General features: G+C 37.4%; 1 protein-coding gene across 1 annotated transcript in view; it reads right to left on the bottom strand.

Moving 5' to 3' along the window:
- Positions 1 to 1,758: 1,758 nt before the first annotated feature.
- The window catches only part of fntb (farnesyltransferase, CAAX box, beta), a 94,027-nt gene continuing 80,811 nt past the window's right edge, over positions 1,759 to 14,974 (bottom strand). The window contains exons 9-12 of the mRNA XM_059955123.1: positions 6,513 to 6,645; positions 5,551 to 5,662; positions 4,583 to 4,697; positions 1,759 to 3,189 (exon numbers count right to left, since the gene is read on the bottom strand). Of these exons, the coding sequence (XP_059811106.1) occupies positions 3,094 to 3,189; positions 4,583 to 4,697; positions 5,551 to 5,662; positions 6,513 to 6,645 (456 nt within the window). The 3' untranslated portion in view covers positions 1,759 to 3,093. The remainder of the gene's footprint in view (positions 3,190 to 4,582; positions 4,698 to 5,550; positions 5,663 to 6,512; positions 6,646 to 14,974) is intronic.

Here is a 14,974-nt window from a genome sequence, read left to right as displayed (position 1 = left end):
GTCCATCCAACCATACCTGACTTTCAATGACATGGCCTCTGCAGATAGCCCATTAACGATGGGGATGCTGTTGACCATAGATTTCAGCCAGATCATCCAAATAAATACCATGTTCCATAGTGCAGGTCAGGGTCTAGTGGTAAATTATTCACCTCCTGACAATCCCAAAGCCTGCCCACCATCTACGCTGCATGAGCCAAAGGTATGGCGGTAAATTATAGTGAAGTATAGGAATCCTTATACTAGGAGGAATAGAGCAATTCAAGATCATAGCTCACCTCCATTTACAAGGGCAATCGGGGATGGGCATAAATGATAACCAATGATGCCCAAAACCCGATAAGCTAACAACAATTAAGAGGTGATGAATCCCCAGGACCCAATAAACCATATCCCAAGGTCTGAAAGAAATGTGAAGAAAATAATGGCTGTCATCTTCTACTTTTACAGGTTATACACAGGCTCTCACATAAGGGAATGCAGCAAATGTAGTCCCATTATTTAAGAGAGAAAGAATATACATCAGCTAGTCCAGCATCAATAAAAAAAAATGCTATAATCTATTATTAACAAAGCAGTAACAGAACCATAATAAAAACATTGGACAGGGTCAACATGGTTTTTATGCAAGAGAAATTATGTTTGACAACTATTACAGTTCAATTTTCTAACTTGCAGAATAACTGCAGAGACCAATGAGTATGATGTACTTGAACACTCTGCACTTCAGTAACGTGTCATACAAAAGGTTATGAAACCAAACTAGAATGTAGAGGATTGCCAGTAACATTTCAGCATGGACTGAAGATTATCTGATAGACATAAAACAACAGTAATAAGCGGGGTGTTACAGAGATCATTTCCAGCTCTTAGCCACCTATGTTAATAATGTGGATGAGGGGATCAGGTGTTGCTGATGACTGAAACCTGGGTGGCATGATGAATTGTGAGGAGGATGCAATGGGGGAGGGGAGGGAGCTGCAAAAATAGTATGTGAGTATAACAAGGGTATATCCTGCTATTACGAGGGTGGATAATTGTGAAAAAGTCTCCAAGTCATTGAAGAAACTAGATGAATGATCATTTAGAATTCTCCACCTAATAGGACTTGAGGCTCAGTCACTTAGAATATTCACATATCTATAGACCTTTTGGTTAGTAAGGGAATAAACGCAGGTAAGGGTAGTACTGGGAAGTCACGCTGAGGGAAACTAACCTCTGTGATCTTCATAGGTCATGGGAATGGTATGAAGGGCTGAGTAATCTACTCCTGCTTCTATTTCCTACCTTTTTACATTACACAAAATGTTGGTGATTGCATACAAATATTGAATTATGATTGATGTTATTTTATCACTGCAGGTTCATCCTTGATACTTAAAAATCAAGATGTAAGCCCTTTGCAAACATAATTGGAATTCGAAAACCAAAAAGTTACATTTTACTTTACTGCACCTTCCATTAGTTGCTCTAATGAACAAGTTTACAAAACTTCACAAAATTGAAAGCATAGTGTTTACAGATAAACGTTCAAAAAATACATTGAAAAATTCATGTTCCATCTCAGTTCTGATTCCTTTAAAAATACATAGATGATTTACCACTTGTAGGAACTTTAATTTTGATGGCATGTTAACCAAAATTTTCTCAATTTTTGGAGAGATTTCAGAGAACAGCTCCTCATTTTTAAGATCAACTAAGGTTATCCAGCCCACAACATTATATGCCCACACAGAGATAATGTGTTTAATATTTATATCTGCAATCAAACAGTTCAAAATAAATTTAAAAGTGGGAAGACCTGAGCACTGTAATTGCTACATCTGCCAATGCTGAAAATGCAGTGGTTAATGCAAGTTCCCAGTCAGTTATGGAGAAAGGGAAATATTATTGTTGTAAAAACATAGCCATTCCAGTGAATTTACTTTCCATGGAACCACAGAGCAAGTTACCTGCATAGAGATTATTTCAGCTTTAATTGAAGTGCTTTGTCTATCCCGCTGAGTTAAGGCCATAAGACCTGAAGGCATAGGAGTACAATTAGGCCATTCAGCCCATTGCATCTGCTCTGTCATTCCATCATGGCTGATTTATTATCCCTCTCAAACCCATTCTTTTGCCTTCTTCCTGTAATCTTTGACACCTTTACTAATCACAAACGCTGTTGCTTTGAAACAAGAACTGTCGATAGTGCTTCTCTGATGCTTTTGCACTTTGTTGTACAGTTCTGATTATGTGAAATATTATATGAACTATACCAGACAATACAATCAAGCAGACACCAAGCTTCTATCTTACCTGTGTCCCACAAATAGCTTTGCATGCTTCAATTATTAAACAATGCTGGGCCACTCCTAAAGATATTGAAAACAATAAATTGCTTTGCTTTCTCTGGCATGGTTTCTGCATGTGACAATCATTTTGTAACTGATTATTCTTTCATTTAAACCCATCCAAAAATTATATTACTTAAAGCAAAACATATTGCATACTACTCAATGTAACATTTTTTTGTAACACTGGCCTTTTTTTTAAATACACACAACACGCTGGATGAACTCAGCAGGTTGGGCAGCATCCGTTGAAATGAGCAGTCAATGGATGCTACCCAACCTGCTGAGTTCATCCAGCGTGTTGTGTGTGTTGATTTGACTACAGCATCTGCAGTGTACTTTGGGTTTACCATTTTTTTAAAAAAAAATGGCAAGCAAACTGTTCCAAAACAGTGAAAATTCAGGCAAAATGCAAAGCTTGAAGAAAAAACTTTATTGTGACAGTGATAAATTATTTCTGAAGCCAGTGAAAAGCACCGTGCTCTAGTCAAGCAAATACTATTCACTTTTCTGAGAGAAGATGATGTGAGAACAGGAAGGTTTACAGGTAACAGTCTCTGATATTTCAGTTCTCAGGAGCAAGTTGCCTGAATGTAAACTGGATTAGGGAGCCATACTATTTGCAGTTCCAATGGCTTTTATCCTTGTTGTTGCAAGAAGCAAATTGCTTCATATTAGAACATGCTCCACGTTGAACATTTTACTTTGAAAAACATAATTCTTTGGACTTGGGATACACAATTAGTATTTGGAAATTCATTTATATTGAATGCTGTGGAACTGGTAGCTTGAGAAAGTGCATTATAGCTTGTGCTACTTTTTCAGGACCAATGTTGTATACAGGATGGGTTGGTTCCTGGAGGAGAGAAGACAATTTACAAATTGTGTAAGTAACACTGCAACTGAAATTTGATTAATATTTTGTACGAACAAAAAGTTAATTTGTATCTCGTCTTAATTTGTATCTAGTCTACATTGAATGGGACTAATTATTACTTGCCTATGAAATTTTAACAACAATGTAAAAGCTGGCAACATAAACAACTCAAATACATCCACAAAGAAAAAAAAATCAAAAACATTCAACATAACTATTTTGACAAATGGGGCAAAATTATTAAATTGTTATGATTGTGCAAAATAACCTGAATTGCACATTATTCCAGTAAATTGTTGACAAATTCCTATAATTTCTACTGGTAAACTGCAATTGCCACACAACCTTTTCAAAAGTTGTAACCTCTAAATGAGTATTGGTGCTCATCTCAAACACAAGAACTGTACTGGAAGGCAAACTGTGTGTAGATCACAAACAACACAAAGTAATTTGAGGAGATTCAGTACATTGCTGAGGCTTTCAATTCTTAGCTCAATGTCAAATTTCAAACATAACTGCAAAACAAAATTTCAATCCAAAATTGCACAATGAGAAAAGAGCTGAGATTCCTTTAATTTATTTGGGACACAATACTGCGTAATTGGAACAGGAGACTGTTGCCGAACATTTCCTAACTCGTGTCAATCATGTGCATGTTGTGTGGCCATGAGACACTACACTGTGCTTACAGCAAACAGTTTTTAAATAGCATCACTTGCATGCGTGTGTTCAAAAAGCAGTGATTTTTGTCGCTGATGGCTGGCAAGTAATAAACAATAAGACAATCCAGAGCTCTTTGACTCACTGTGGTTTCAAGCATTCAGGGTTGGAGATGCCAGAAATGGCTGGGAGTAAAATTAAATGATTTCATTACTTCACAAGTTAGGAACTACAAAGAATTTGAAGATATTGGCGTTCATCTTGCATGTTACAATTAAAATGAAGATCTGGAGGAGGCAATTGTCAAAAGCACTGTTTGAAGGCAGTCCATCATCTGTAATAGGTATCTGCACTGATTTAGCTCATTTACAGTCAATTAAAAGAACACAGTGTACACTGGATTAATTCCTCAATTGATAACAATTAGGAATGAATAGACAGTTCTATAGTATTGTAGTAGTTTTGGTAGTTTCTAATTTATTCTGCATTTCATTTAAATACATAATTTGCTACTCAGTTAAATGGCAGTTTGTCTTTTTTTTATATACCTTTTTAAACTATTTCTACAAAACTTTGGCTAATTTGAGTAGATGCTTAATAGGGGCCGAATGTACTGGTCCGGATGTGTCCCAGTTAATCAGAATCCACTGCACTTTATAAATGAACCCCTAAAGGATAATTGCTTAGATTTCCCACATTTCTTCTTGCTTACCAGCCTGTTTTTTTTGTCACCCACAATGGTTTCATGCAGAAGTTCTCCACCAGCAAAATGCTGTGCCACTGAAAGTCCACTTAAACAATAGCAGGTATGGTAAAAATCCCTTGATCTAATACAGGAAAAATAGGACAAGAGTCAATATGAAATAATATCACTTATTATCCAATGAAATCAGAAGAACAGACAACACTCAAAAATTACAATCGAATAAATTATATTGTATATTCTAAATTGTAGTTATTTGGCCTCACCAATTTGCTGGCAAAATAAAATACTTTAAGTATTTTGGAAGCTATCAAAGCGTGCAAGCAATCTAAAGTAGTGTGATAGACTAGTATTCATGAATGCATGTTTGTGTTTACCAACAGGAATATTCAAACACTGCTTCGTAAAGTCCTAATAAACTTATGAAGCTGGTGGCTCATTCAAACGCAGTAGCCTCTCCAGACCAAACAAAGGTAACTGTTTGTCCTTCGCAGCCTTTGTGTGACGCAACTGAAAACAAAATTGTGACTGTATGTTTTTCTGCTATTGTGCTATATGTGCTGTGTGCAATTGCTGATATTGTGTTTTGCACCTTAGCCCCAGAGGAACACTTTCATTTGGCTGTATTCATGTGCATGGTTGGATGACAACTAAACCTAAATGTGAATTTATGCATTTTGTTTGTTATAAGATAAATTCCCCACTTCAAAAACAATGCTCAGGTATACAGTGCTAAGTCAGTAAAATGTTAAACTGCTCTTCCCTTATAGTTTTCAGATTTGTATGCACAATTTTAGGTCTCTTATATAGTACATTTGTTGTTTCCATTACCAAGTCGAATTTTCCGCTTCCATGAGAATTACACCTTTTGAAAGCATTCTCCATTTTATTATTTTCTTTCAATCCACAGAAACTGCAAGATAAACTGCAGCCTCATAAGGTTAACTTAGAATGTACCATATGAAATTACCACTCACTTGCCAGGTTTATCCAACAATCCTCCAGTGGAATTCTGACAACAGAGTAAGATGTACTCTTGAAGTGCTTCCTGATGAAACATCCAGTGTGTCATACTGAGAGCATCTTTCCCTATAAAAGCATTACAATAGAATAGCATTAGCTCAGAGCTGGAGGAGCAAGAGGACTGAATTTGATAACCTACTATTTTAAAACTGAGATGAATGGAACAGAGTTTCAGAAACCGACAAGACAAACTTCCACTTCATAATCTTTAGCTACTTTCTTGTTTATGCCCCTGTTGTTTAAGTTCCACAAATCTCAGGTCATCCAAAACATTAATATCTACATTCTGCATCAAAGTCATATTCAAACATCACCTTTATCTTCACTCACTTTTCATCATCAGATTCTGCTTCTCTGGAAGTCTCAAATTCTTAATATTTTTGTTTTTAAAAGCCCTTCATAGTTTTGCATTATCCAGAACTCATCTGAAGTCCAACAGTTTCCAAACACTTTCTTCCAAATGCCCATCCAGCTCTTTAAAGGCAGCCTTCTGATCTCCCTCAACAACCTTGCATCAACCACACACTTCTAGGAATTGCCTTAGAACTGCAAAATTTACCGTTTATTTTCACAAAGGAATATATTTTAAAAATTGATGTCCTTATTTGATTATTCTACTTCCAGCAAATATCAAAACCACGTTTTCTAGTTTTTCTTTACCTCATTCGACAGTGCTAGAAATGAATTACTTAGATGATAAATTGTAATTTTTTCTTTCCAGATGACACGTACCATACTAAATTGCCAGTGAGTAAACGGCAAATAATAATTTAAAGCAAACATACTCCATATACTCAATAGATCAGATTCAAGTTCTCATTCTTGATATTTTAGAAATTGAGATTTGCCTATTTGATATGAAAATTAACTGCAATAAATGAAAGCACATAATATTTAACTGGTGTTTTGCACGCACCCTCTGCATGTAGTGCACGGTGTAGAAGTGGCAAGAGTCCAGCCTGCCAGAATGAGTAACAACCATCCACCAACTTGTTGCATCGACCTTGAAATCCACCTTCAAACCGCATCTGCCGACTCGTCACCCAGCGCTGTACGAATTACAATAATACAGCTTAGACCACAAGAGTAGCATTGTTAAGATCACATCATCATTTTATGCAAGTTCACATCTTTAGACTAATTCTCATTATGAATTATCAAATAAAAAATTAATTGCACACCTGTCCTTTAGTTACTACCTTCTCAGCTCCTTGTACAGTATAAGAGTAATCAATCAAATTCATTGTCAATACGTCACAGAATTCCTTTGATTTCACTATACATACAGTAGACACATAAATATAGCTAGGGCACCTAAGAGTTTTGCACAGTACTGTATTTGTCAATGTGGAGTGGAGAGCAAGTTTGTAAATCTGGCAGGAGCAAAGGATATTGGGAATAGCGAGGGTGGAACACTGTGGGAGGGGTGTGGGACAGGTGGCAGAGGAGTGCCAGAGGCGGGGTGAGCCATGGATGCAGACACATAAGCCCTGAGACACCAGGCAAGGTTATCTGAATCCGAACAATTGGTTTATTGATCATTACAGCATCTCTCTCTCTCTCTCTCTCTCTCTCTCTCAAACACGAGGAAATCTGCAGATGCTGGAAATTCAAGCAACACACACAAAATGCTGGTGGAATGCAGCAGGCCAGGCAGCATCTATAGTAAGTAGTACAGCTGATGTTTCGGGCCAAGACCCTTCGTCAGGTCTCGGCCCGAAACATCAACTGTACTTCTTCCTATAGATGCTGCCTGGCCTACTGCTTTCCACCAGCATTTTGTGTGTGTTGCATGTCTCTCTCTCTTCTCATTTTCCCAACCATGATTCCCCTCTCCCCGTCCCCTTCCACTGTCAGTCCACAACAGGAGACCCATATCAGAGTAAGGTTTACCATCACCAACACGTCATGAAATTTGCTTCTTTTTTGTGTCAGCAGTACAGTACAATACAGGCAGCCCTCCGTATTTGCAGAATCTGCATACGCAGATTCAACCAACCACGTATCGAAAATATCCAGAAAAAAAAAAATTCCAGAAAGTTCCAAAAAGCAAAACTTGAATTTGCTGCGCGCCAAGCACTATGCTGAATCCACACAAATGAAGTGACGTGTAGGCATACCCTGCTGTAGCCTCCCACCATTTCACAGATCCTCAGTCTCTCTCCAACACTCATTGTTTGAGCATTGTTCGCCTCGCGTCTTGTTCGTTCACTACTTGTGTTGTGAGCAAGAGGAAGGAGTTTAAGACTAGTAAGGGATGGCTGGCTAGCTTTGTAAAGCACTACAGCCTCAAGAACTCAAAGATCACTGGAGAATTTGCATCAGCTGATGCCGAGGCAGCATCAGTGTTCCCAGAAGAGCTACTGAACATGTACAGACTTCTTTTTCTTGTTATTATTCCCTAAACAATACAGTATAACAACTATTTACATTGTATTAGGTAATATAAGTGATCTAGAGATGATTAAAAGTATACGGGAAGATGTGTGTAGGTTATATGCAAATACTATGCCATTTTATATAAGGGACGAACATCCACGGATTTTGGTATCCGTGGGGGCTCCTGGAACCAATTCCCCACAGATACTGAGGGATGACTGTACATAAAATCACTACAGTACCGTGGCAAAAGTCTTAGGCACTCTAGCTAAATATATCTGCCTTAGACTTTTGCATAGTACTGCACAAAGTTAAAATTTAGAGACAAGTTTTTTTTACTTACTTCCACACAAATTAACATAAAGCTACAGCCTATATTAACAGCTGTTAAGTGGATACAGTACATTAGGATATTATATATTACATACATCACCTAGCAAACCAAACATATACAATCACTTTAAACTTTCATGGTTCTTTCTTCCACTGAGAATGTGAAGAGGGTAAGGGGTACGTGCAGAAGGGGTGGGCGAGGGTAAGTGTAGCAAAATATGTAGACAGGACCAGGGAGAGGATACATCATTGGGGAAGTGTAGGAGGACAGGGAAGAGGTAGCTAAAGTAAGATGCCAGACAGCATGTGGGAACCACAAAGAAGAGGAACCTTGCGACCACAAGACAATGTGTTCGGCAAAGTATTTTGAGCTATATACCTATCTTGAGTGTTTTGCTTGCGTCCATACCCATTCCAAGTATTACGCTTGCGTCTATGCCTATTCCGAGTATTTTGCGTGCTTAGCTATGCAATAACCAATCAATTGATGAATTTGAATCGGTAACCATATTTGCGAATGTAGTACCCTGCTTTTTGGGTATAAGTATGACCTTTGTAAACCGACAAATTGGGAGTTGGCTACCTTACGCCCGAAGTACATGGGGCTGCGAACTCCTCTCTGAATAAAAACTGTTTCAGAGGTAATTTCGTGTCTCTGGTGTTTTTCCTCAACTGAGCAGGTTAATAATTTCAGGTTGACACCACCACATCCTGCGCCCCCCCCCATTCCATTTCCTACATATGTTATGAATGCAATGTGAATGCAATTAGAATAACCAAATTAGAGCTTCCAATGAATTGCTCTGGTCCACATTAAAGAGTTAGGTGAAGTTTAGAGTCGTTGTTAATGTGTTACTCTTTAAATACTTTAGAAGAAACTGGCTGAGGATTCTCTATTTAAAAAGTACATATTATAAACTAACACAAATTACATCAATGTGAGCAGAACAGAAATAAAGATGCCATCAAAAGATGCAATTTGGAAAAGATTTAAACTACAAACTTATTGTAAAGGATTTCAACAAGATTGTGGAAGCAAAGATTATATCTTTACAGCTTAATTAACAGTTTGCAGAAGCAACATGATAAAAGAAATGGATTTCAATAGTTCCCCTATGTTTGGATTTCTAACAGCTAGTCCATAAATCAAAGAATTCAAAGCAGGCCAGTCAACATATGAATAAGTATTTGGATACAGAAGAGAGAGAATTTGAATTAGGGAAAAGGATTTTCAAGTTGGCAGAGATCAGATCATGGTGTTCAACAAGGAACACCAAAGAACTAACAAATGCAAAATTTACAAATCACAGTATTTCAGAAAGTGTAATCATTACCATGCAAACCACAAGATGATGTTAATGTGCCTGATCTGTAGCAAATCAATTATTATATCAATAAATATGGGGCATAAGAAGAATGAGATCACGTATTCCCTGGAAATGACCAAAGTTGGTAAAAAAAAAAAGTGTAAGATACAGCTCTAAAAACAAAATCTCTGCTAATAAAGAGTACAAATGAAAATTGGAGTTCTATTCTAGAGGCCAAAAACTGAAAAGCACGTGCACAATCAGCTTCATTCTCTTCATTCAAAGGTGCCCCAAAGTAGTAAATAAAATTACCAATGTGGATATATTCATCAATAAGGAATGTATTCACAGGTTTTCTTTTTCTCTGGAAAAGAGAAATCTGACTAGTAACATAAAGATCTTGATGGTTATGAATAGGTTTGATGGAATACTAGACTGGGAGAAGGATGCAGAGAAGCTTCAGGAAGATATGGATTAGGTGACTGGACGAAGACATGGCAGTTGAAATCATGCGCAAAAATGTGTCCTCATCCAATCTGGTAGATCAATTGCTTTTCTTTGAAAATGGTTAGAGACTGATGTTAGAGCTCAGACGGTCTCAGGGATCCTTGAATGCTAATGACTGAAAGTCAACATGTAGGTATATCAGGCAAACATGTTGCTCTTTACCGCATGAGCATGAAGACAAAAGTTGGGATTTCTTCTCCATTTCTTTAGTGCCTGAGTGAGACGACATCAAGGACACCATGTGCCAAAGTGATCTTCCTGTCAAAGCAAGCATACTTTAAATAGAGTGTTCATCAGATTGATTACTGGAATGGCAGGTTTGTCATGGGAGGAGAAATAAAACGACTGACACTATAATGTCAAATTTGGAAGAACAAGAGCCAATTACACTGAAGTGTAATAAGGTAGGGATAAAGCTTCTGCTAACGAACGAGTAGGACCACTTGTCACAGTCTTAAAGGATGAACCATTGTTGATTTCTGCATCTAACTGTGTGAAGCAGCATATCACTGTGCCTGTCATATCATAGCGGAAGACATTAATCAGGCAAGGTGGAAGTCTCTGCTTAACTACTTTCAACAAATCACCTGTAACACTAGAGGACTCAGTAGTAGTGCGATCACTCGAGTTGAGTACTATGTTTTCCTAAGGGTGGGTTCTCCTATTGGTGAGTCCTCAGGTGGCTGTAGAGGCCAATCCAGGATCCATATATTCTGGTGCAATGTGGGAAAAGGATAAACGGTGGCTGTGGTTAGTGGTGTTTTTTTTGGTTTTTCAGTCTCTCATAGCTGCCACTTGCACAACAGAGGTCGTTCTCATGTAGCACAGCTCCCTCCTGAACATTTTTCTTTCAGGAGTATATATTGAGTGCAATGTCTTCCCAGATTTTAGCTATAACGTTGAATTTCTTTTGACTAATTTTGATGTTATCTTTGAACTATTTCCTTTGCCAACCCAGGGCTTGTTGACCTTCCTTCCACTGAGAGTGAAGGATCTGTTAGGGGAGAGGTGAGTTAGTCATTTGGATAATATGGCCTATCCATTGGTGTTGATATTACAAATACCACTGATATACCACCAACAGTAATGCCAAAATTCCATTCATTACCCTCACTTTGTTGCAGGCTGTACTTCTTGGGCCTATGTGCAGAGTGATCAGCATATAGAGTTGAATGGCAGAGGTGAATTCAGTGCTCATCCATGTGGTGAATTCGTCAGGTCCTTCATCAGGTATTTCAGCAATATGTTCACATGACACAGGTCCTTCAACAGGTACCCTTCATCAGGTCCTGAGTGAATTCAGGATTGCTTTGAGTCGGTGACTGGACCATGTTAAACGATTCATCAAGAACGCAAATGAATATGCTGAAGTCATCACCGATAATGAAGACATAATCCAAGTTACTATAATCCATCCTGATGAGATCAATGCATTGTATGCACATCTGATAGAGATAACGCTGAAATACCTGCATGCATTCCACAACACCAGACAACCCTGTAATCTCAGTTTAACATCAAAAGGCTGAATGGGTTTAGACAATAAGGATAAATATAAAATTGAGGAAATACCAGATACATATTGGTTGGGGGTAGCAAGAGACATCACACCCTTCATATGCTTCTTTCTTTTAAAACTTTAACTCTGTTACCTTTGCAAGAGAAATGCTGACATTGTTTTACTCTTCATAGAAGTTGTTGAGTAGTCCTGCATTCTGCTATTCAGTCTGCCTGCATCAGAATTTCCATAAATAACCCACCAATTGCTGAAGTCAACTCCCCTTTAAATTCTCCAAATGTTGGTGCTGAAGACACATTTGAAAACTAAGCCTTCCTGGATCTCCTCTTGCCAACTTCAACGGAAAAAGACCATTTAAAATGCTTTTCTCCCATGCTTTCCAAATGAATCTGCACATTACTGCAGCTGTGGTCTGAATAGTTTCCATTAATGATCTTCACTTTAATCAAAAAGACAGTGTTGAGGATGCCCAGCTAACTAGCTAACAGGTAATAGAAAAACAACTTGTGCACATATTGTTAAATGTTACTTCTGCACCATTTATTTTACAACTGAACTTCTAGGGCAATTGAATTTCATGAATAAACTTAAATGTTGAAAGTTGCAATTTAGACTTACAAGCTAGGTGGTGCTATATCTCTATGCAATACCAGTAATTCAAACTTGCTGTATACATTTTGTCACTTGCATATCATTGATACAGTTTATAAAACTGATTTTATGATTGGATAAGTTGTCTTCAATTGCATAACTAAATTATTTGGAAGTAAAAACAAACTTCCAAAAATAACTTAGGCATTTCAAATAACATTAATGCACAATGAGATTAATTATTCAACATTGTTAGAAAAAGTGCTTAGAAAATCAAATATTTTTCATGATTTCAGAAATAATTATAATGCAACCTCCATCAGTTAGATGCAAAAAAATTGGAAGAACTATTTTTTTTCAAAGACTACTTTGCAATATCTAAACTGGCGAACATCTGTGGAAAAAGAAACAGTTAATGTTTCAGCTCTGAGACCCTTCAGCTAAAATGGGGGAAAGAAAGAGGGAAATTTCTGTGAGATGGGTTGATACAATAAATGGACTGATTAGGGACCGCCACCCTAAACCCCCCTCTCCCTCCACCCCACCGACAACCATTTCAAGTAATTTATTTCTCTTTCTACAGGGGTTGTTGACTGTTTCCAGTTTTTCTCCAGTTTTATTTCAGTTTTCCAGCATTTACAGATTTTATTGATTTTCATTTACTGGACTGAACTATCTTATCAAAGCTGCCAATATCTGTCTCCACGTTCATTTAATTATATGATTCTAACAGTTCAATCAGTTTCCTAACCTATCCAACCTTTCCCTATTACTCAGGGCCTCAAGTATTAGCAACATCCTTAAAAAATTTTCTCTGTACTCTTTCCATCTTTCTTGTAGGTAGGTGACCAGAAGTGTATGAGATCTTATTTATGATTTTAATTATAATGAAAGGACGTAACCTGCAATCCCAATGCCGCATGATAACTTTAAATCTCATGTTGGAAGTGCTTGCAGCTATTGTGAGTTGCAGACAAATGTTCAACTGACCAGCAAGATATTCAGAGAAACGCCAACTTGGTAAAGAGCTATATGGTAGCTGGCAGCAGTATATGGTAGCAAAGTGGGGAAGTGACAATGCAGGTGCATAGTAAAGTGTTAGAATCTGCTAAGAGCGACATCAGGGGAGAGACAAGCAGTTCTTGAAAAAAGCCAAAGACCATGTAGCCCTTGAGGCGTACTCTGCCATTCAGTAAGATGTCAGTTCTGTTATGCTTAATATGTATTAGGCCTATATGACACATTGCCTACCAGTTGCAAGGATAAGGAAGATTTAAGAAGATAAAGACAATTCTGGAAAGGGAAAGTGGCAAATGATGGCGAGTATCAAAACAAAATGTCAGGAAACACTGGGATAAGATTATTTAGGCAGAATTTAAGATGCTGTGAAGTTAAAAAGATCAACATACAAATGTTACATATTCCATATGCTATGTAGGAGCCATGTATCCTATCTTCTGTCTGTCTGCATTTTGTGTTGCATGTTTATCATGGGTAGTCATCACCTGGGTTTGGTATGGTAAAAGTGGAGACTTCAGTTATGTATTCATGCTTTTTCTTTCTTTAGTTTGGTTGTGCCAGCAGGTGGGCCAGGGTGATTTTTTTTTTGTTGGCTGCTTAAATTCTCTTAAATATATTTAAGAATGCTTTGCTAACATTTAAATACGCTAAGACTGTTTATTTTGTTACTTTGCTTCATTTTCATCCATTTCATTTTTTTTAAAAAATCATTTCAAGATTGTTTTGCTGGTTTCTTAAAGGATCAAACGTACTTTCCTCAAATTTACAACTTCTTTATGGTGGATAGCGCGTCATACAGTGTCAACCCTGTGTTTAGTTTCTGAGCTGTTTTGGCTTGTTTTTAAAATAACCACTACAGACCATACTTAACAGAAAACTATGGTCATTGCTAAAATATGAAAATATCAAAAGGTCAAGACACTGGGGAAAATTTAGCGGGGAGAGGTTAAGCTTCCTAAACATAAGAACTAGTCAAGGAGGAAGCTCTCAGAAGATGCATCATTTGCACCTGAACAGATTTGAGACCAATTACCTGAAGAAGTTAACCAAGAGCTGTGGCAAGTGCTTAAAATAATCAGGCATACTAGCCATCTGATGCAAAATTAAAAATTAGGAATGAGATAACATTAAACTGAAATTAGAAATACAGTTGGAAACAACACAAAATTGGGGAGGATTTTTGAAAATGCAAATTAGAGCTGCTACTTAGATCTAAAGCATCTATCCCATTTTATTTGTTAACTCAGTAATGGCAAAGCTAAGACAAGAAAGATCTCTGCATGCTCAATAGTAAGGCTGAAAAATGCTCTGAATTTAACAGCTTCATTTTCTTTTCTATTCACTTTGAATTCCATGTTTCAAAATAGCTTTTTAGATCTGTCTACCTTTTAATGTAATAAATTTGGGGCAGCATGGTAACATAAGGGTTAGCATAAAGCTTTACAGTGCCAGTGACCGAGGTTCAATTCCTGCTACCACTCTGTAGACAGTTGTACCTTTCCCCCGTGATTGTGTGGGTTTCATCCGGGACCTCCCACATTCTAAAGACAGATGGTTTATTTGGTCACATGGGTCTGTTAGGCTGGAAGGGCCTATTACTGTGCTGTATCTCTAAATAACAATAAAGCAATCAATTCAACTCTTCCAATCTCACAGTTCGCCTCTAGCACTTAATGAAATGATCAATTTCTTTTAAAAATAACACAATTAATGGCATCAGAT

Source organism: Hypanus sabinus, chromosome 2, assembly GCF_030144855.1.
Source record: "Hypanus sabinus isolate sHypSab1 chromosome 2, sHypSab1.hap1, whole genome shotgun sequence".
Lineage (NCBI taxonomy): Eukaryota > Metazoa > Chordata > Chondrichthyes > Myliobatiformes > Dasyatidae > Hypanus > Hypanus sabinus.
This window is presented reverse-complemented; position numbering and strand designations above follow the sequence as displayed.